The sequence below is a fragment of the Polyodon spathula genome, chromosome 19 (genome assembly GCF_017654505.1).
Source record: "Polyodon spathula isolate WHYD16114869_AA chromosome 19, ASM1765450v1, whole genome shotgun sequence".
NCBI lineage: Eukaryota > Metazoa > Chordata > Actinopteri > Acipenseriformes > Polyodontidae > Polyodon > Polyodon spathula.
The window spans coordinates 5708453-5731833 of record NC_054552.1 but is presented as its reverse complement, the minus strand read 5'-3'; the positions used below and the strand labels follow the sequence as shown (position 1 = coordinate 5731833).

Genomic DNA, 23381 nt, shown 5'->3' with positions numbered 1-23381 from the left:
CATATGATCGCGAGTCACCTAGGGCTACCACACACCTTCTTTCATTACTCGCTACTCACTTTCATTAACATAGAATGCCTTTTATAGGCCCCAAAATGTTTAGTTTATTTTCCCTTTCAGAAATGTGAATGGTACTTCTCAGGTTTATATGAAATAATAATACAAAAATAATGCTTCAGTTTCATCTCAGAGCCACAGCAATGTGACAATATGGGGACTTTGACAAGTAAGATGATATAACAGAAAAGTCCTCTAAATTGAAATATATAATATATATATATATATATATATATAAGATATATATATATATATATATATATATATATTATATATATTTTTTCATCACCAATGACAGTTACAAAACTAACATGTTTTTTTTTCCCCTTTCTCCTCATGCTATTTCCAATCACTTGAACATGTTATTATTTTTGGTTGATTTGAATGTGTTTCATTTTTTTTTTACATAGTGCACAGCACCGCCTGGTGGACCAATATATCTAGTAATGACATGAGTTAAATATAACCACTCTAATCTCAAAAACAATGACTCATGCAGGAAGGAAGTGCATCCTAATCCTTAAAGTGTGTGGCCAAGGGTATTTCAAGTTTTAACACAGCTGAGTGGATGAACTTTTCATTTGGATGAATTGAGGTTCGGGGGACAGTTTATCCTGTCCCCTGATTTTCTATTTTTTTTAATTTTTTTTTTTTAAAAAGGAAAGTCTTTAAAGTTCAGTCTCGTAGGTCAGTGGGAGGCTCACCAGTATAGTACAGCATAAAACAGCACTCTGAAATGTATGTGTTCATTATTCTATGTGCATCATCAATCCACAAGTAATAAATAATAAAATACATGGACAGTGGGATTTCTCTATTACGTTCAACAACAGGAGTGAGGATGATGTTTTTTTTGGAAAGATTATTGTATTATTTAAAAAAAACAAAAAAAAAACAAAAGGAATATCAGATTTTTAGAAAAAAAAAATTAAAAAAAATGAAACTACCACAGCCGAAAAGTGTTGGAGCGAGTGCAAATTTAGGAAATACTATTATTAAAAATGCATATGGTTTAGTAATTAAATTGAATAAACAGTAAAGTCTTATATGGCAATATAATTACACTGTCGACATGACAGAAAAATCCCAGTTGTCACACAGCTACATATCAGCTGTGAAACAAAGCTCAAGCAGGTGCTCAACATAAAGTTCCAATTTTGACCAATATAATCTAGAATGATTTACCCATTCAGAAAATAGCTGTTAAATGTCTATGCAAATATGAATAAAAATGCCTAATGTTAAAAACAACAAAAAAGGAGAAGAAAAAAAAATTTATCTTAACATGCCTTTCTAATCTAACAGAAGGAATATAGACTCACAGCATTTAATTACTGTGATGTTAGTACTGTTTTGTCATCTGCCAACGGTACAAATGCTCACATTTTATCAATGAAACCATAAAATTACAGCAAATGGTGACTCACTGATACATATACTTCCATTCTTAACAACAGATTCAGCCTTCATCCTGGAACAGGGTGCTCTTGAACATCCTGTAGCAATTTCATTGCATATATATATATATATATATATATTATAATTATATATATATATATATATATATATATATAAGATATAGGGGTGTCGTATCCCACCTTTACGTCATTAACATTGTAATACCCATGGTAGCAATTTCCTATAGAAGGATGTGTCAAGAAGTTCTGTAATTAATGTTTACAATTATGCAATTTCTGCTGTCAAAAGGCTGCTTATGTAAAAGCTCATAATCCTGAAGGCTTAATGATAATAGACATACAGATAATGCAGAAGAACAATGGGTAATTGAAAGGTATTGTTAAAACCCACTTAACTGCGCCCATTTACAGCCGCTGAACACAAGCAGCAAAGAGAAACCATAAATACGGTGCTATTGTTCTTGTTGCATTACACTGGCAGGGTTGTGAAGCAGGCAGATTAGAAGTGAAACCATCACCTTCATTTGGACAGCTTTCAGTTAACCAACTTCACACTTCACGTACTATATGAAATCAATAAAATGTTGGCAGTCAAAGAGCTTTTCATATTAGGTTGCAAAAGGATTGAAATGGCAAACCAAGACACACACTGCATAGAGATACAATCTGTTACATAAACCTCTGTGTATTTAAGACCATTACAGTTTCATAGCGGTCATAGGAGTTGATAGATAACATACATACAAATTAAATGAGACAACTGCATCTCAAGAATGTTGCTAATGCTTTTCAAGCTCCAAGACTCATGAAAGCTGCAGAGAAAGCAGTAGTGAATGATTTCTCAAGAGAGAGGACCTTGAGGACTATTATGAGAGTACAATAATATATGATTCTATATCAATAGGCACCTCACTTTTTTACACACAGGACTCAAAAGACTACGCAGCTAAGGTTTTGTCCAATAGAGTAAGTATCCTTAGCCACAATTTATACTGAACTACAAAACTGAAAACAAAAAAAAAAAAACACAAACCAAGGCCCAATGCAAATATCATGAGTTTAAAATATAACAATTGATCCTCTTCTGTGGACCCTCTTCAAATGATCATTCAAATTCATAAATAAATAACAATAATAAGATTTTAAAAACTATATAGGTGTAGTTTGTATAGCTTCTGAACAAGTGAGTTTCAGCTAAATGGATCTTAGTAGTGAAGCAAATGAATGCTTTTCATGTGTCAGCCTAAATTATTGGTGTAGTAGAACAATTACTTGCCTTCTGGGATTTCAGTTAATTGTAATTGTCGATACGGCATAGCTACTTTCGGAAGCCATTTCATTTTAGCAAAACAAACATTAATTGCTGGTTTCCAAATCTTTTCCTTTCCTCTCATTAGGACTAGTATATAGTATCATATTCCTGTTTTTCTGTTTAAGTTCTTTTTACTATTTGTTTTGTATTTTACACTTCCCTGTGGGCTACGGAAAGATTTCAAAGACGATACTAAAGAAGTAAATGTTGCTACTTCGTGGTACAAAAATCGCCTACTGTGCTGTGCTGTCACCCGATTTCACTCCAGTCTCCCTATAGTAGATACCAACTTCAACTGTTTCAATCTACAAAAAAAACTGTACTTTCTGTATAAACAGCCAAGTAACCCAAAGATCTTCAACACAAGAAATGAGACCAGTGGATCTGACCATAAAAATACTACAAGGAAGGAACTTGCAACCAATGAATTTGCACATTTTGATAGTAAAATATATGAATGATTTAGGGTGTACACCACATAATACTGTTGTATTGTTCCTATGGGCCTTGTTTTATTGCCTTATTTACATTATGTTGTCCCTTCTCTTTTAAATAGGCAATATAGAGTCTTGAGGCTTATATTACCACTGAGCTGCACATTTACCTACTGTATCTGTACTGTGGCTATGTTTTCCATTGCACTGATTGAAACGGGAAGGCGGGGCAAACAGTTCTTAGTAGTCGTTGCTCTGGAAACACACCCCGAGTCACTTCCTGTTTACTCGACATTCCTGTATTTGGTGAACAGGTTGTAGAGCACTCTCAAAGTTGACTTCAGGTCACAATTCACAATATCTGTGAGGAAACAAAACAGCTGTAGTTACAGGAATCAACAGAGCAGGTTTTTGCTGTTAACACATTAAAAACAATAGCAATCTCAACAAGGCAACCCCACTATGCTGTGTTGTTAGAGTTTCATTTCAAAGAATATCCTGTTTTCTCTCAACATCTTATATCCTGGAAGTCACAGAAGCCAAAACAGACCCTCTAGGAGGGCGATGCAGCACCATGTACTGACAAAAAACTATTGTAATGGTAAATGTACAACACCACCCTACCAAACACTCTGCCCACATGCCAAAGCACATTAAGTTCTGTCCACATTTTCAAAATATTTATTTACATCACCCTCTCAGAACAAGATCTCTTCTATACAATGTAATTTCTTGAGACTTTTATTTAATGCAGCACATAAAGCTTATTACTGTCTGGTTTTGTACATTGTTGCATATGTTTCTGCTTAAAATGACTTTGGGATTTACAAGCACTACTTATTTTGATTTCATCTTGATATAATTATACCTTTGTTGCTCAAATATAGCATGTATAAACAAATGTCATATTGTTGCAATCACTTATATATCTATTGATACATGTGCTGGCCACAACAGAAAGGCCCACATTAAACTGTAATAGGCACATATGGAACTTATGGAGTTTAATTGTGCCATCTAGGATGCCACAAGCAAAGTTTAACTTCAAGGTTGGCATGTCAAGTCTCATTTGATTCAGCCCCACAAACATATGCATATGATTTTCAGACCTATTTACAATTTTGAACATGATTCCATATTTTTGAAACTATCAGTTAATGCTTCCAGTACACATCAGGGTTCCATTGGAGCCTATATAAAATATGCCATGACTTAATTATCCATAATATTCTTGTATTACATTTGACAGTACATTTAAAAGTAAATTGTGTCGCAATATATTGAATTAATTATGCACTGGGTTGCAGAAAAATTTGAACCACATAGCAGAACACAGTCAGGATAGCACTGATTCAAGTCTGCACAGTGTGGAAACGGTTCTAGAAGCCTACTGATTACTACCCATAATTCCTTAGGCAAACTTACAAGTGGAAATCTATTTGTTTCTCAAGAAACCATTAAATTGTTCAAGCTTGGATACGGCCAAACACACCATTAACTCATGAACTGTTGTTTTTAACAACAGTCTAGAACAGTTTCATGAATAGCAAACTGTATTTTATTCTTACAAACAGACTAAGAAAGAACTTTAATTAACTTTGTGAAAAGGGCTCATAGTGTCACTCTTAGTATGTGGCTTGCCCTTGAGGTACATGTTACCCGATACATTTCCAACTGCATATGTATGGCTCCAGTCTACAGCATTATAAGAATGAAACACTGTAGTGTCCAACAAGTGAAAAAGAAATGTGATGCCAAAAATCTGTGAAACAATAAAGCTGATTGTACTAATGTACTGATTGTACTTTAACACACTCGTCCAGCTTTATATTAACGATTTCCTACTTGAATTGACTGGAACATTTTGAGCAATGACTTGGGTACAAATAGATCAGGCACAATGAATAGACACTTTTACTCTCACAATCAAAGTCTGGGAGAAACATTTCTTCAGTACATAGAAATGTTCCTCTTTATTGTTCAAATCCTGTGTGACTGTCTGATACACAAAGATTCACTTGAATATGCTGCAATCTTGACAAATTAATACATACCGACAATACGATGACCACTTTTGGTCATTCTGCACAAGAGCACAAAATACAGGGTTTTTACCTTCTGGCCTGGGTTTGGGTTTTTCCAAACCTCCATCCTGCATCAGTTCGAAGGAGAAGGAAACATTATGTACCTGCAAGACAGAACCAGTGATGAAAGTTAAGGCTCTATTGACACAGCTTTTGGGCAAGCATGCTGGAGTGCCTAATCTTATTGTGATTTGGTAAACTGTGCCATAGTTAAGGATAGCAAATCTACGGTGTGGCAGCTTGTTGACATGAAATCGTATTGTTGTGTGCAGATTCTGCCCTTTTAGCAGGAATACTTTCTCAATAGAAAAAGACAATAGCCATTATGAGCATGGAAACCCAGTGTAAAGTTCAGCACGGTTATCAGCAGGACAAACAGCAAGCAACGATTTGACTCCACTAAACAGAACATCCTGAAAGTGTTTCCATGTGTGTTTTATTGATTCTGGGTGCGTTTGCTTATCCAGGCAGACCAAATGAGATCCCAAAAGGCTGCCCCAAGCTATTTTCCATTTGCATGCAGCCTTGTGTCCCAAGAAGGAAGACAACAAACATCAGCTAACTTAACATCACAAGGAACGTTCCTTTGATGAACTCCTTGACAGATTTTCACAATGACTTTAAAATGTAGTATGACTGTGGTACCCGAATTTGCAGATGCAGATTACCTATACACAGGAAATGTTCCAATGAAAGCTTTGCGTAAACAGACTGCATCAGCTGTAAATGGATTATTCCAAGATCTGTCTTATCCATAAAAGCTGCCTGAGTAAACATTTATCTGTAACATCATGAAAAGCAGAAATGGCTGTGTTTACAAATCCGAAAGCCTTGCTACAGTCCCTAGTGTATTGGAGCATTAATGGCAGGGTTTTGACTAAATAAGCACTGTGGAAGAATACTTTCTTATCCTATAAGGAATGGGCTTGCTTTCTGTAGGCACAGTGTGGGGTAGCTGGGAAACACACTCCCTTGCACTAATACTAAATAGCTGAATTTGTTGTTCTATTCTGGGAAGATGTGCTGTGCAGCTTTTTGTTCATGAAAAAATAATAAATTTCACTTTGACTAGGGTGAAGCCAATTAACCACATCATACATTAGGATGCCACTTAGTCTAGGACTCAATGTGGGATCAGGAGGGGTCCTAATACCTGTTGCACAGGAAGGGGATTTGAAATGTGGTGGAAGGATACATTGGTTTCAGCTTATTGTAGACCTTTGGTTAATCAAACTAAGAAATTCTCTTGAAAGGCTTGGTTATCACCTTTTAAAGCTTTTGAGCTCTGATTTATCTTTCATTGTCGTACTATTAAATAAACAACAATAAAAGTGGGAACCATAGTGTAGGCAAACCTATACAATTGAACATCTACTTCTTTGCTTTCCACAGAAAATGAAGACCTTTCAATTTCTGTTGAGTCTACGAACTTTGTGTTCCAAAAACACAGCGCAGCAACACGCTGACAGATAACTTATCCAAAACAACTTTCACAATACGATAACCATAGCTTTGCATAACACAGCAAGAGGAAATATCCCAATATTTTACAGAGAATTGCAAAAAATCTGTGTGTTCCCTTATTACATGTTTCAGTCATTCTGTTAAACCAGGCATTTCAAAAAGAAAATGTAATAAACTATTTTATTTCTAGTCATTTGGTTAGATTTTTAAAAAAGATCCCTATTTTTTTTCCCAGTTATGTGCTGACACATTTGGCGGTCAGATCTTGAACTCTTAAAATCAGCTGCATACCTTTTGTTCAAAGTGTTCTGGGGTGAGAAAAAAGTTGTACAGAGGAACAAAATAGCCCTCCAGCAGTCCCATGATAAGAACAAGATAGACGCCGTCAGCAAACTGAAAACAAAAAGGAACAATGGATCCCCTTGATATATAACATTTATAGGTTTAGGCATCATTTTTGACAGCACTAATATTATTCACTCTGAAACTCCTGTTCTGCCACTAAAAGACACAAACATTCTTTAGAGAGCAACAGCAAGAAATGGTTTTCTTGCACTAAACGGAAACAGACCTGAAATAAGAGGTGTTGCTTGTGTGCTCACACAAGCTCTAGGTCTATTTCATTATTGGCAAACATATTGCAAACTTTAAAGCCAAACTTTTCTACAAATGTAATAACAGCAATGCTGTTAGGTAACATATTGTAGGTAAACTATGTTTGAAAAAAAAGCAGTTTATGAATCCTAGTTCTGCACCCCCATCCCCATACAGATGCTTGTAAATATCTTACCTGAGTGTCTAATTCAGTAACCTCCAGATTGAGTTTATTTAAATGCTTATTCACAAATGTGATCAGGGTCTGCAAAAGGATCATTGCATTATAAACTGCAAGTGATTAAAAACAATTTTACTGCTACATTTTAAATAACAACAAGTCTTAGAAACAGTTGGAAACACTTCTGAATGCAAAATGACTTTTTTTGCATTATGGTTAAATTTGATGCACATTTACTGCTGTATTAGCAAACACTTTGTTACTGTGGTGACAATATCTCTGCTTGTTCTATGTTGTTTTTGAAACTGTATCCACATGTTCGGGGTCCTTATTCTCCCTCAGGATCGTTAACCCTGAGGGAGATAATTGCAGCATGCTTGCGTGTACCAGAATGTTTCAAATATATCACACCTTTCATATATTTTATAAAGATCTTTACATTTTAAGAGGTGCAGATTATGTGTGTTACACAAAAGCAAGCGAGTTATAGTTAAAGAATTACAGCAAATAAAGCTCCTTCAGGATCACTACTACTGCTGAAACAACAGAAGCAACAACAAAGACTTTTATTTAGACAGAAGCACAAATGTGACTGTTTAAAAAGCAACCTACAACAAAGCAACGAGAATGTTGTCACAGTCAACAGTTCTGTAATTTCATTTTATTTTTGTAATTTGGGTAGAACGTCAACAACCAGATAAAAGTTTGCGCATAAGTTAAATATCAACCTTTTTCACGACATTCAACTTGTCCGGAGCGTGATCAAACAACGTGTCAAAGGCATCCCTTTCTGTAAAACATGATTCAGAATGATGGCAACATACGATGGCAATAACGTGAATAAACATGTTTTAACATGGTAATAGTTAATCAAAGATCACGGTGATCCAGCCAGATAGCTATGCTCCATGTGCTTACATGTAAGCTGTTCTTGAAGAAGGCTCTACATTTGAAAGCCCAACCTATGTGATACTTTAACTACATTGCTGATACTGATAAAAGTAAACATGATATTATTTCCAGCTTTTGTCTCAGCTGGTTTCTCCCTCATCTTGCGACTGCAACTTATTTGTAGTTAATTGTAATTATTCAGCAACACAAAATCCATTTCGTGTCACATTAAAATCAAATTCTTGACAATCAGCCTCTTTTTATGTACTCACCATGCCTTCCTGACAAAGCCCTAAAGAAGCAGAGAAAAAAAACAAAACAGGTACAGCACTGTAATACAAAATAGGGATATAACGGATATATTATATATATATATATATATATATATATATATATATATATATATATATATATATATATATATATATATATTATAGAGAGAGAGAGAAAAAGAGAGGAGAGAGAAAGAAAATATTGAAGTAAACAGCAACTGTTGAAGCCATGCCAACTCATAGACAGCTGGAAGAACTATAGCAGAATCCAACCCCATTCCCTGCTCAGGTCTTTCTTTCCTGAGTTCAGATGCAACACAAGGATCCTGAAAGCTAAGAGGTAATCATGTTTCTTGATAGGGTCCTTGTCCCCGAGGGCATAGCATCAAGACAAGATCACTCTAGTATAGAGAATAGAGAGCCTTTTAAAAAAAATAAAAACCTTCTAATCTGCAGCAACATAGAGGCACTTTAACAAATAACAGACGCTTTGGGGTTGCATACCATTAACAAAAAGTCTGAGGATGCCTTCATGGACTGTTTCGTTGCGCTTGGGGGTGATTGGTATTCCGTTAGTTATGAAATTCCTTGGTTTGCCTTGAAAAGCAGTGTTTAAATAAAATCTTGTTACAATAGGCAGCACTCTAATTGTTTGAGAGATTAATTAAGGGTGTAATTTTACTTCAGATAATTAGAATGCTGCTGGACACATTCCTTACATAGTATTCATAGAATTATGTATTGTAGTGTTTGCTGAATGTAACTTCTATTTTATCAAAGTAAAATCAACTTAACTAATTATACTGCGTTTATTAATGGTGGGGTCTCCAGTATCTATGTATCCTCAAACCTGTTACCTTGCTTTACCATGGACATTTTAAACCAAATGTTTCTTCTCAAAAATGTCATGTATCTTAAATTCGAGTACAGTATAGTGATGTGAGTATTAAAATCGCTAACAAAAGACATGAATGTCTGCAACGTGGCTGACTGCTGAGAAAAAATGAACAACAACGTCACTGCCCAATCTCGAATCATCCACAACATACAGGCAGTCATTTTGAAAGAATACAATACCACAAAACTTACTTTTACACAGATCTTCATGCGAAGCATCCTTGGACACTTCCCAATAAAACCAAAAAATAAAAAGGAAGCCAGCAGCCAAGCAATCCAGCTAAAAAATAAGCTAACAGCTAACAGATATGTTTTTAAATTTGATTTAAAAGTTTCCTGAGGAATTCGAAGAGAAGCTTATACAATTTCAGTGTTTCGTTATTAGGCTCAGTAACATCTTGGAAATGCTGATCAGATCGCTGTATTTTATTCAACATTCCAAGCAATACCACAGTTCACAAAAAGGGAGAAAAACAGGTGTGAGTAATCACGACTGGAAATGAGAAGTAGCACATAACTGTAATGCTTTGTATGACAGCAAACGGCTGCAGACTGACTCCATACGTCGTTTTCTTATATATGTAATTGAGGTTTTATCTTTGTTAGTGGATTTTTATTCAATGTTTTATTTTTTCCTCAAATTGAGGGTGGGAAATTTGGGCTGCATCTTAAATTCGAGGGCGTCTTAAATTGGAAGGAATACGGTACTTTGTTTTTACTATAGTTATCCAGAACAGTATAGGTCAGCAAATGGGCGTTCCTTTTAAATCTTCTGTCAAAGAAAACATTACAGTTTTAGCTGAGAGATTAAACATATTTCTGCTCAGCCCCTCAGGAACATAAACTAAAGTATCGAAGCCATGACAAGTGATTGAGTTTCATCTTAACATATGCATTCACTTAGCAAATCGCTGACTACAATAATGCAGACATACTCAGTGTTGCCAGTGATTTCCTCTTGAACCTGGCGAGACTGAAGAATTCCCTCGCGTTTCTGTGGGAAAGAAGAGAATGCAGTCAACAATAAAATGTACTATTAAAAATCCAAGCATTCATTGAGGGCTGATTTTCCTACATATGCGTTTCCTTTCTGCAAAACGTCTAGAAATTCCCACTAGCTTTTTTATTTAAAATGATTCCACCTCCTTTATATTAATTTGAGATTCGAAGGATTTAAAGGGCTTGTCATTTAATATTGATAGATAAGGTACTGGATATAGGACTTCACAATGATTTGTCTAACCGAATATACCGACATTGATTCTCTTTAATAAAAACGTCACATTTCACCTTTATAAACAGCACATTTTCTGTTCTGCTATATTTCACTGTGATCAACACTCTCTGCCTCTTCATCACAAATGAAGGAAAATGTACTTCTTGGCAAGTCTAACTGTTATTAAAAACATTCTGTGGCTCATGATTTATGACCAGCGTGCTTTAAAAAAGAAAGCATGCCCACAGAGCTTATAGAGCACAGTAGCACCAAGGAAGAAAGATCACACTGCCTTTGTTTTAAACATACATTACATGTCAGTTGGATCAACTTTCTCCAGCAAATATGAATGACACAAGTGTAAATTAACTTTCTACAGACTTCACAGATTTTTTTTTAAGGAATCCCTATCAACTATAAAATAATTCTTACTTTACAGCCTGCAATTGTATTACATATATTTCTATATAAAGGAGACTATAGTTCTGCCAACAGTCAATAATTGTTGACAGAACTATACTGTACATAACTACAATGCAGGAGATATCCCATTTGAGAAAATAGTTCTCTTGGATGGTAATTTACCTGAACGACCACCACCTGGATAGACACGTGATCAGGTAGCCTGATGGGTGCCCTGAAGTGCTGGGACAGGGCTACCAACAAGTGGAGAATGGCCACCAAGCTCTTGGCATGGACAGCTGCCAACAAAATACAGTGGAGCATTAAACAGAGCACTACACAGCCTATAGAGCACTGTACAGCCTTCAATTCATGACAGGGAGAAACAACATACTGGATTTAATCTTGTCAAAGTCGCACAGTCCATTTTTATTGTATTAGTTTGATTTCTTATTCTTGTCATAGACAAGATCACATTGGGCACGTTGACAAGAGTGGTACTGCATTTGGCAGCCAATTTAATGGTCACAAAGGAATAATCTGAGCTGCATGGCCAGTGTTTTTCACTGTGCCTGCATGAAGCATAATAATGCATATGGCTGGAAATGTGGGTGTGGTTGACTTTTTATTTTATGTCACCTGATATCTGGGCAGTAATAATTTTCAACATACAAGAGCTGTCAAATGACCTGATAACCCCAAATCAGAAATTTAACCCATAAAAAAAAAAAAACACATTATGTTCCATTTTAAAAGAAAGAGCAAAGCATTGTTTGAATGAAAGTGATGTGGAAAAGGTAGGTAATTGGGTTAAAGAAAGCCAAAACTAGCATTACGTTGACAAGCATGTAAGTCATCTTGTTACTTGGGAACAATATTTTTTACATCCACACGCATAACATAGCAAAAGAATGGTGATTTGAACCAATTTAGCAAATACAATAAGGGAAACTGCAGGAAAAACAGAATCAAACTGGCTAGTAAACCTGGCAGTGCAGACTAAAAAAATACAAACAAAAAACAATTAGAAGACATTAAAGGGCTTTCAGTGACTTACTATGCTCCAGGGGTTTCTGGAGCTCTCAAAGAATTATTTCAGATGACCTTAAACTGCCATGCCAATGCACATGTAGCGCTAAAGTGATTGATGTCTTTATGAGAGACAATGTCAGGGGATGGTAGGGAGTGAGACGATGGCAGTGTGACATTTCCAGTGCTCTTGGGATTCCACTGCCAAAACAAAACGACAGTCTTGTTCCTTCTACACATAAAGGGAAACTAATGAAAGTGTTTTAATAAGGAAAATGTTTTGTTTTTTTTCTGTAGGGTCTGTAATACAGAAATAGCAAACAAAGAAAGCCAAGATGTTTGTATGTCTGCATGTCTGGGGGAGTGGGAGGGGTCATTATCTCACATCCCTCTCGTTTCATAGGGTGATTTTTTTTTTTTTTTTTTTTTTAAACCTTTTTCTAGTGTGACAAAACTCTTCAAAACACAGCAGTGGTCTAAGGGAATGTTAAGGGGAAAAAAGCAATTCCAATCCATAAAATGAGGCAGCTGGGAATCTGCACACTTACGAACTCAATATGAACCGATTTCTTTTTCTTGGAAGAGACATTTTCCAGCGTTTTCCTATGACAAATAAGCTATCTTTAATCAGCTGTAGGGATACGTTACATATTTTGTCTGAGGGTGGAATATGGTTAAAGATTTCTGCAGTTTTTATAATGCATACTTGTTCTATTTTACTCAATTACACACATTCTAGTGTAGCTTGTTTATTGTTTTAGTCGGTTCTGCCCTGAAGAATCAGACCCTTTTCAACACTAAGAGAACCATTACCAAAACAGAAAACAGTTTCAATGGTGACCTTTCCAGATTTGTGAAGCACAAGATGCTCGACTGTATTACAATTGGGATCTTTGGACTACAACCCTTTAAATGAAATACACTGGAAAACAACATAACGCAACTCTGAAAACAAAATGTTGCAATACGCGATGGGATGGCTCAATGTGTATAATATTCCCAAGTAGGTCACTTAGAGGTGCCAATATTTCACAATGACAGAAGTTACACCTACTGTTGAGACCAACTGGCTGGATAATACTATCACTGCCACAACCAGAATTGTTCTAAAAGCAAGTAACTCTGATTATTATTTACTGATTGTTTTATGCTGGCACAGCTGCATATTAATAGCACAACACTTACAGTCAACATTCCATTTGATGTTCCTAGGGGAGAATTTCAGAGCATCATTGATCTTCTCTAAAACCGTCTGCAGCTTCTGTTTCTGAGCGATTTCTGATTGGGTCACTTCAGCCACATTCAGTTTCTCGCCCTCCAGCTTTTCTGACAGCCAAAACGAAATCAAATAAAAGTAACGTTTCAGTTGCGTGCTTGAAAACATTATGATCATTACTTACTGGCACCACCTGGTCTATCTCATCATCGTCGTTTTGCTTCAAAACTAAATTGTGTTAACTTGATATTTTGAGGTTCTGCGTCAATACAAAGCAGATGCACTGGTTTAAATGGCGATGTCTTGAAAATTGACACAGGGCAATTTGTGAGCAAGCATGCGAAATCTAGAATAAAAGTCACTTCCCATGATGGCATTACAACAGAACCTCAACATGGAAACATACCCCAAAGACTGATGGCTTTATTTTAAAATGACAAGGATAAAGGCAAACTGTGTTAGGGAGATAACCTTTAAGTACTGATGGTATAAAAAAAGGTAACTAAATCTTAATCCTAACCAAACAGCTTCTGGAGCACTTGTCCATCATACAGATCCTCTGACACATCCTTCACAATGATTCTCTCTCCAACCAGCACGTCATTGATCCAGTCTATTAATACCTGCGAAGAGGAATGCAAGATGTGTTTATTAGAGTGTGATGACCACATTTCGTAATATTCACTAGAGATTTAAGATGTGCTCTCTACAGGCTTTGCAATTAGCCTCTAGAGGAAGCAATAGATCTGCAGATTTCTCTCAAGAATACTACAGTAAGTAGCAGCCAAGAAGATATAAATATGTTGCACATATACAACCTTCTAATGGTACAGTTCTATATTCCAAAAATGAAATTTCAAAACCAAATAAACAATAAAGTCAAACCTTCATTAGTTCTTGAAGTCTGGGGTCATTTCTGGAGTTTGGGTCAACCATTGTTCTGACTTCATTCTCCTCTGTCAAGTAGAAAGGTCAAATGAAAAGTTGTCAGGCAATGTAGTCCACGTGTGGTGTGCAAGTCTAAGAGAAACACCGATTGAGGACAATGGAAAAGACTTTTTTTTTTTACCACATAATCCACCATTGAGTGGTTTTTAGTTCTGGATAATGTCATACCTAGCATGGTATCCTCTGGATCCAGTTCAAAAGGAATAGGGCTGAGAGGCAGGTTGATAGCATTTATCCCTTCCTCCTGAAGTTCAGAGACTGAAACACAAAATCACAGGTTCTTTCTTCCAGTACTAACTTTTCATGCTCTAATTGCCTACCATTTCACCGTACATTCAGTAATAGATTGTAATTGAGGGTTTGCAATGAATCTGCAAATTAGCACCCTTTGGCGAAAGACAATTAATGAGTAATAGAATTAATATGTGCAAAATTACTTCTATTTAAAATTGCACAGGGTCCTTTGACAATAGCATACACTGTATATACTGACTATAAGTAAATAATAGAACACAATACTGTGTCCTGCCATGAGGCATGACACATGTCTGGTTGTATTTTGAACGGTATACAGCAGGTCTTTCTGCAGGGTGAACAAAGCAAGAACTGCTCTTTAAGAAGCCATAACTGTGCAGTTCAGTTAGGAAACTCATGTCATAAATGATTTATTAAAGCTTAGACTACACGACAATACTACATTATACATATTTTCACACTACATTCTTTGGCCTTTGGCCTCACCTATCGAGGTAACCCTGCTGCCCGTAAATTTGCTTGGAGATAAGTGGAGAGGCTGACCGTAGGAAAATCATGGGCAGGAGGGCAAGATAGCTGCCCTGTTAGACCAAAAAGCAGGTGGAGGCTGAGTAGAAGGAGGAAAACTGACTCACAGGAGGGACGTAATAGATTGAGGTAAGATAAAAATCCCTTCCTTGTCGCCCATTGGACTTATTGTTTATCGAGTGACAAATAAGTTACTAGCTATCGGACTGAAACGATTGGAAGCGGCTAAAACATGCTTGATTTGTTCTGAGGTTAAAAGTGAGATTCCTACCTGAACCACCGTTTCTTGTCAGATTATAAGAACAAGGAAATCTGCCTGTCTAAAGTGACAGCCTTGGTTCAACTATTGTGAACACGACTTTAGTGAAGCAGCACTTTATCAGATTCTGTTCCAGTTCTGTGAAGGCTTGGGAACACACTACCACATGCTCACCTGCAGGAATAAGTTTGCTGGTCAGTCAGGGAAGCCAAAACATGTTTAAAAAAATAAACATGTGCAGCCTAATTTCAGTGGCAGTGCATCCAATTGGGGCAATTACCTCTGAGTACAATTTAACTGCACAGTAACTGCAGATGATAGCAGTATGATTGCTCTTATAGTGGTGCTAATAGGTTGCCTAACTATACTACATAGTTATTTATACCAATTTATAGCACTTTCACTGAAGTTTGACTTGTTATTCTTATAGGGTCTAGCTACATTGCAGCACAATAGCCTTCACAGATGAATTTAGGAGCTCTGCATTTAGAAGGTTTTTACTTCCCAGTGACAGTTTACTGTGTAGTATACCATAAAATGACATAATGAACACAAAAACATACCCAGTGATTGGAAATCCTGGCCTGTGATTGGTTAAAACCTCATCATAGGAGGAAAAATAGACCGAACTATTGCCCTAAAATCTTCACCGGTCAATAGTCAGTCTGTCATATCGGTTCAGTCCTGCCTCTTTTCAAAGGAACGTCTTTCCTTTGAAATGAAATGAATTACAAAACATACTACAAAAGAAAGATGCTCCAAACACTAAAATCATGATTAAAAATCAATGTCACTGTTTTCTGACTTTTTGAAATTCAAACAAATTCAGCTTGATGATGTAAACAAATATGACGGCCAGGATATTAACTGGATTATACAGCACCCTGCAAACCACCAGAAAAAAATGCTAACGATAAGGTAAGAACTTCAAAAACATTTTCTGTTATTTATTTGTTATTCATTTATTTACTTATGCTGTATAAGCTATATTTAAACAAAAAATATGTCAATATTTATTTATGTATGCTGTATCGGCTATATTTAACTCTCATAAGGACACGTCAGAATACTGACTTTCTTGGTAACCTGGGGTCCAGCCGGACCGAAGCAATAAAACATATAACTAACAACTTGAGTAAATGAATGAAGCGTGTCTATGAACACTTTATTTTGCTTTTCCTTTACTTCTAGCCATCTTTTGGTATAATTTGTTCTTTATGCTATGCAATATGGATAAGACGCCCAATGCACACAGCTGTCTCCTAGCAAGTGAAGGCATCACTGTATTCTGCTGTAGTTTATTCTAGGAGCATGTCACCCGGGCACGTGGGATATCATTAGCAAGTCCCAAGTCTTCTCTTTCATTTGGTATATTGACTGTTCCGTTTTTGAGTTACATGCACTTGAACACACCTAACAATTTGCTACATGTCACAGCACTGGCGCACTGAATGAGGGGGTGGTAGAAAGGGTGCATATGGGCATGCCTAACGTTAATGGAAAGCGCAAATCCTGTGCTTTTAAATTATGTTGAAACTGGAACGCTATCTGTTGGAAGTGACCGAGTAATAAAGGAGCTGGAGCTGACTCAAGTCTCAAGCCTTAGTTTTGGTTTGCTGTAGTTTCACTTAGGACAAATGTGCTCAGGACATACATAAAACAATTTGGGAAATTCAACCAGGCTACCTGGGTTAGAATTATGCTTTGCATAGTGTAACAGGATGAGTGTCTGACAACTACCTAAAAAGAAACAAAAAATCAAGTCCCTAGATCCACATAATAACTGACATTAAAACACTATGGGGACCCCAGGTTACCTTATGAGGGTTAAACAAAATAAATAGTCATATTTACTATCCAGCCCTGCTTCACTTATTTTCTTGACTGATTCATCTATTAACTATGCACTGCAGACTCAGCCATAGCGGAAAATGAAATGGCCCTCGGGATATTTTCAAGCCCAAAAGTTTCATATGTTTTAATTGTTACTTACAGGAGAAGCTATTAATACCAGTACTTAAGGTATATGGTATACCAGCAATATGTCAGGCAGTTCTGTATATCTCACAATAAGGAAATACAAAAATTTGCTGAGTGATGTTGGCAAACACTGACGGTTTCCAGAAATGTTTACAGAGGCATCACTTTCATTACATTAACTTGTGACTCAAAGCCAAACACTGGTAAATGAAGTACTGGGAGCGCGCTACAGCACTGGGCCTCTAAATGATGCTTTCACTGCATTAGCACTGGCCCTGCAAAAAGCAAGCACCTCGTTGAAGCAGTTATTCATGGCATTCTCCATTAAACACAATGGACTGCATTGCGTAATCACCCTCGTAAGATTTGCACAACAAGAATCCTCACAACTACAAGTGGACAGAAAAATATATCTCATTGTAAAATTTAAAAAGTGTCTGGGATTACATTTTAAATATAGCTTTATAGAATTATTAGATTACAGTGTGATAAGGAAAAATCAAAGGTAAATTTGCCAGTAATATTTTTTGCATGCGCTCTATATAGGTTACTGCAATATAACTATTCAACAAGTAGATTTTCTTGGCAGACAGACCATTAATACCCAGCAGGAATGGTGCTGCAATAGCACATATTTTTAAATGTTTTTTTTTTCTAGAAGGAAGGTTTACAGTAGCTATGCTGTGCTCTGTATGTGGGTCTTCATCCGGGGAAATGCAAGGGAATATGCTAAGGTTCAGTTTTTTAAATGAAAGTTTAGTTCAACAGCAACAGAAAAGCCAACAAAAGAAAATAAATTATTATTTCCAAAAGATACAATGAATTATTAAGGGGTTGGATTATATCCAGTATGATGTATCAAGATGGCGATCCCAGTTCTAGTTTTGAAATGAGAATTTCAGAAGAGCACAAACAGAGCAAAACACAAAATATATTTATACTGAAATATATATATATATATATATATATATATATATATATTAGATATATATATATTATATATTCTGCTTATATATATATATATATATACGCACACACACACACACACACACACACACACACACACACACATATATATATACACACACACACACACACACACACACACACACACACACACACACACACACACACAGTATTAAATATTATAAAATATCATGATAAATATAGAAAAATTGCTTTGTCATGTACTCATTTCACCTTCAATGTTAATTAAGGAGTACTGTGCCCCATACATCAGCACTGAGACATACTTCATACAGCAAAGACACTTGCTGTACCACCCAATGCGCCACTCCTCATCTGTTCAATGGATTGAAGATACTGATGGGCAAAAAGATCTCCTACCTTGTGGACAAAGAGCTCTGCATCCCATTGTATTCTAACCAAGACATTTTCATCTTCTTTGAACAATGTGAATGGTCATTAAAATAATAACAACCTTTTATAGCGATCCTCTGCCTCTCACTCTTTCTATCTGTAGAATGGAAGTTCTTTTTACGAGCGCTGATGACAGTGTCCTCATTCAAAACCTCTCTTGCCTCTATATATCACCAAGGAAAAGTCTGAATGACTGAGTGTTTATAATTCTATAATATGCCACTTGGGACTCAAAGATTTTATATCAAATCGAATCAGTCCTTCAAACATCCTGGTGAATTTCATTCTGATGGCATTATTCTTTGTAAATATGTTACCATCTGCAGCAGCCTCGTTCTAAAAAGCCCTTTTAGTCTTTATTTAATGCAAATGCCAACAGATTGGCAAGCCTTAAATAAGGGACATACAATTGTTATTAGTCTTTTTTCTGTGTTTTGTTAATGTTATTGTCCATAAAAGGTGCTTGTCATATGGACCCTATCATAATATTTACAGACTTTTTAAAAATGCAATGAGGCAAAGACCAATAACACACACCTTGTGGATCATCAACCGGGATTCGAACCACATTTGCATGACTCACCTTGATTTTAATATACTAGGCACCACATTCACGTGCAGCCCTTGACTGCTTGCAAGCTATATTTTGGGGTTATTCTTGAATTTTAAAAAACATCCGAATGCTGGGGAATATTTACAATCACATACTCATGGAAATATTAGTCCACAAGGGCACAGAAACGTTTTCAATACAAACTCTACTTTATGTTTGTATTTGTTTTTTATTTTATTTTTTTCCCCAATTTGGAATGCCGAATTATTATTATTTTGTTACATACAGGTTCTTCCTTATAGCCAGATTCTCAAAATCTCAATAACCTGTGCTCAATAATGTCCTAACTAAGTTTCATGACAACTGGATAAGCATTTCACCATATCTATGTTATAAGTGGCATGCTGTACACTATGTACATAGGGCCCGTACTCAGGATATATCCATCACTAGTGGGGTATGGGAATTCACTTTCTCTGTTAGTTCAGTGGAACACATAAGTTCCTGTGAACAGTGTTTACAAAGCATTCACTATGAAACAGGAGAGGACTGCTTATTAGACAGTGCCAGGAGCTGGGTTTTGCGCAATTCCACATATGGCTTCAAGCACAGTATTATGTATACACCAGGCAAAATCAGGATACTCTCAGGAAGGGAATATGGGGCCTGCTTCACAGTTTGCAAAGGAAATAGAAAGAAGTGCAGTCTGTGTAAAAACCAACACAGCTTATTGAAAGGAGACCTCAGAAAAAGACAATGAAAACATCTATACAATGCAGATTTCAACGGAAATCCAATTAATGACATTCAAAATCCACATAACCAGTTACCGCTACTTTTTCAGTTCAGTTGAACTGAGCCTTCCTGCATTCCAGTGTCATTACAGCTGTGGTCAATCACCAGGCATTTCTCCATACATGGTCAAGGGAGGCCCTGGGTTTCATACACAGCAAGAATGATGTTGCTGTTCAGACAATGTATTGAATGTGGTTAATGGCAACTTACTGTAGATCCATCCCCACTGAGGCATAACCTGAAGCATTAGTATACTATATATTTAAAGCAGTACATTTTAATCAGTAAAAATAATCAAACAATATTAATTATAAATCATGTTTCATATCTGCCTTCATGTACATATAGACTCAAGAGTCTCCCATTGACCGTTTAAGTAAGATAATCATTTGATACTTGGACCATCATTTTGCCATTAGTTCATTTTCAAATCATTTCACTAAATCAAAGGTTGGGAATTTAAGGTTATCTTTGCACATACTCCTGAATTAGGCACAAAGTGCAAATTTAATATTTATTACATGCATTGTTACACAAGTAAACCCTTAAATATTCAGTAAAATACATTTTTTTAAGTCTTAAAATGAATCTCTAACATATTACCATAATTACCTCCATGAACAGCTGTCGTTGTTTTAAACTGAAGCTAAATCAATACATACTTTAAGGGAATTTAAAGTCTTAGCACTAATAGGTAACTACAACATGCTAAAAATGGTTCTACATTTAAACAATGAGGTATAGCCTTTAATAATGATTTATAAAGTAAGGGATTTTTCTAATAATGTGTAAATTAGGATATTCACAGCACCCCAAAACTCACCAATCCTTTTATGCACATCACAGGTACAGCGCCGCAATCAAATGTGTTTTTATTCCAACAGTGAAAGGCTGATTTCAAGTAAACAGCCAAATCTGGTACGCTTTCCATAACACTGCAATGTCAATAAAAGGCCCTGGTGAACAGGTGCAGTTTATTAAAACGTATACTAGACCACAGGCTTGTTATTCAGCTGCTAGACTCATACTCAATCATTCAGAGTTTCAACTCAATCTTTTCAATAGCCTTTCACACTGTTTTCATTTAAAAAGGTAAATGGAAAAATATTTAGACAGAGGTCTTTCCCAGACCAGAGGAATAATAAAAATGGTACCAACAATGTATGCATGTAGCATGTATGAATGTATGTATGTGTGTGCTCCCAAGAGATAACATGTTTACTTTACAGTAAATTGATGGGTATGCATTTACAAAATGTTTCAGTCATTTAAACCTAACTGCACCAGGAAAAGGTGTATTTATTTTAAACAACCCCTTGTTTGCTTTTGTATCAATTTACATGTGGTTCAAAAGACAGAGCACTTACTGGTCTGCTCCTGAGTTCATAAAGCTGACAGTGACAGTCTGAAGCTTGCACAATTGTTCTCAATGTGTAATAATGGTGTGACCAAAAGATAACAGAAATCACTAGTAATAATTAAAAATAATGCATTTCAAATATTTACCTTTTAAAAAGCACTATTGTCTATTACAGATTAAAGCGTATGGTTGAGATACACAGTACCTTGCACCTCCAAGCTTATGGTCTAACACTTTGACCAACTTAGTAAACAAACTAAAAAGAAACACACACAAAGACACACCTCTCAACTTATAAAAGTGCCGCTCTGCCTCTACAAAAGAAAAAAAAGAAAAAGAACAGAACAACTTTGTAGTTGAACTTGGTATTAATGTGGATAAAGAAAATTAATTCCTATAATGTATAAAAAGATGCAGAATGTATAATAGCACTACCATTTCTACAGTAACACGAAATAGAAAAATAAAAAATAAAATAAAAACATCTGAATCCCAAAGATGGGCGTTTTGGATGGACAGGTACCAAAAATGTCCCACACCAGATCGTTTGTGTCCATTATGGACAATTCTAGTTGTTACACATTATAATGAAGAGTCAAATCACAGAAACTGACTCCGTGAGAACCAAGTTTCAGAAGTTACTGTAACTTTTTTTTTTTGCTGTACGTTGTTCTTCAAGTGACGTCACGTTGTACGGGAAAGAATTCCAAGATGTCTGGGCACACCCATGTTCAAAATAGGACCAGAATGCTGGTACAGAACAACACTGTATATTTCAAAACTGTCACAAAATAAAACAACTTTCTATTAAAATATATAATGTGACCCTAATCAATATACCATCTGTAATACCAAAGGAGAGATTAGAATACATTATGTTGTGGTTTTCGTAAAAATATAACCGCAATACTTTTGTTTGCTGTTCATACCTTTTTAATGAATATATATATATATATATATATATATATATATATATATATATATATATATATATATATATATATATATGTGTGTGTGTGTGTGTGTGTGTGTGTGTGTGTGTGTGTGTAAAACATATGAAACTGCAAGTATGTAGTTATTTTCCAGAATATCCCAAGAATACGCGATGTTATTAACAAATTCAAATACCTTCTTTCGCTTTTTTCCTCCTTGCCAAAGTTCCTCCAAGTTTGCCGAGAAAGGAGTCATCTTTCTTTCTTGAAGGAGGCGATTTAGGGGTACCGGTAGGAGATTTGGGGGTGGACGGAGATTTCTGGGGTGAAGAAGCCATTGTTAAATCCCGTTGTTTCAGGATTGATTGAGGGACAGGGAGAACGAGAAGAAAATCCTAAATAAAGTTCCTACTTTAATGAGAGGCTGCCCCTCTCAGACGGAAGCGGAATTTCAAGTATTTGATCAACCTTCAGATCTCAGCTTCTCCCTGCAGATGTAGCCCTGCTCCTTTCACTCTGCCTCTGTTCCCTCCCCTTCAAAAAAAAAGTAGAACTGTTGAAGAGTTACTACACTGTACGCTACAAGTTATTCATTAACCCAAGTTAAAAATTGCTTTAGATTATTTTTGTTGTGTTTGTTTTTACGAATTAGAAAAAAGCAACACATTGTGAAACCTATGCACTTACAAACATATGTTAATTCTGAATATAATCTAAATGTTTCTACTACTAAATACATCTATCTGTCCATAGTATATAACAACCTTCAACAGTAAATAATCACAGAAAAAAGTTAATCCTTAACTGGCATGGCTGTAACTATGCTAGAGTTGAAATAATTTTCTTCAACCAGTAGCAGTTTTTTTTTTTTGTTGCTGGTGTTCAAGAAAGCGAGACAAACTATATATATATATATATATATAT

General features: G+C 35.9%; 1 protein-coding gene across 1 annotated transcript; it reads right to left on the bottom strand.

Annotated features, from left to right (window-relative positions):
* Positions 1-1740: 1740 nt before the first annotated feature.
* parvaa (parvin, alpha a) lies at positions 1741-22997 on the bottom strand. The gene is made up of 13 exons (XM_041218854.1): positions 22654-22997; positions 14584-14673; positions 14353-14423; positions 13988-14090; positions 13437-13577; positions 11406-11521; positions 10540-10598; positions 8708-8727; positions 8273-8334; positions 7560-7628; positions 7061-7162; positions 5337-5409; positions 1741-3582 (listed from the first exon to the last, which is right to left on the bottom strand). The coding sequence occupies exons 1-13, from the start codon at positions 22793-22795 to the stop codon at positions 3506-3508; spliced, it is 1125 nt and encodes a 374-aa protein (XP_041074788.1). The 5' UTR covers positions 22796-22997; the 3' UTR covers positions 1741-3505.
* Positions 22998-23381: the final 384 nt, after the last annotated feature.

Excerpts from the sequence above, each read along its gene's own strand:
- parvaa (XM_041218854.1), bottom strand. The coding sequence starts at position 22,795 with ATGGCTTCTTCACCCCAGAAATCTCCGTCCACCCCCAAATCTCCTACC. Across the intron at positions 14,424-14,583 it reads TCCAGAGGATACCATGCTAG|AGGAGAATGAAGTCAGAACA; the intron begins GTATGACATTAT and ends TCTACTTGACAG. Across the intron at positions 13,578-13,987 it reads AGTGCTCCAGAAGCTGTTTG|AAAAGCTGGAGGGCGAGAAA; the intron begins GTTAGGATTAAG and ends TTTGGCTGTCAG.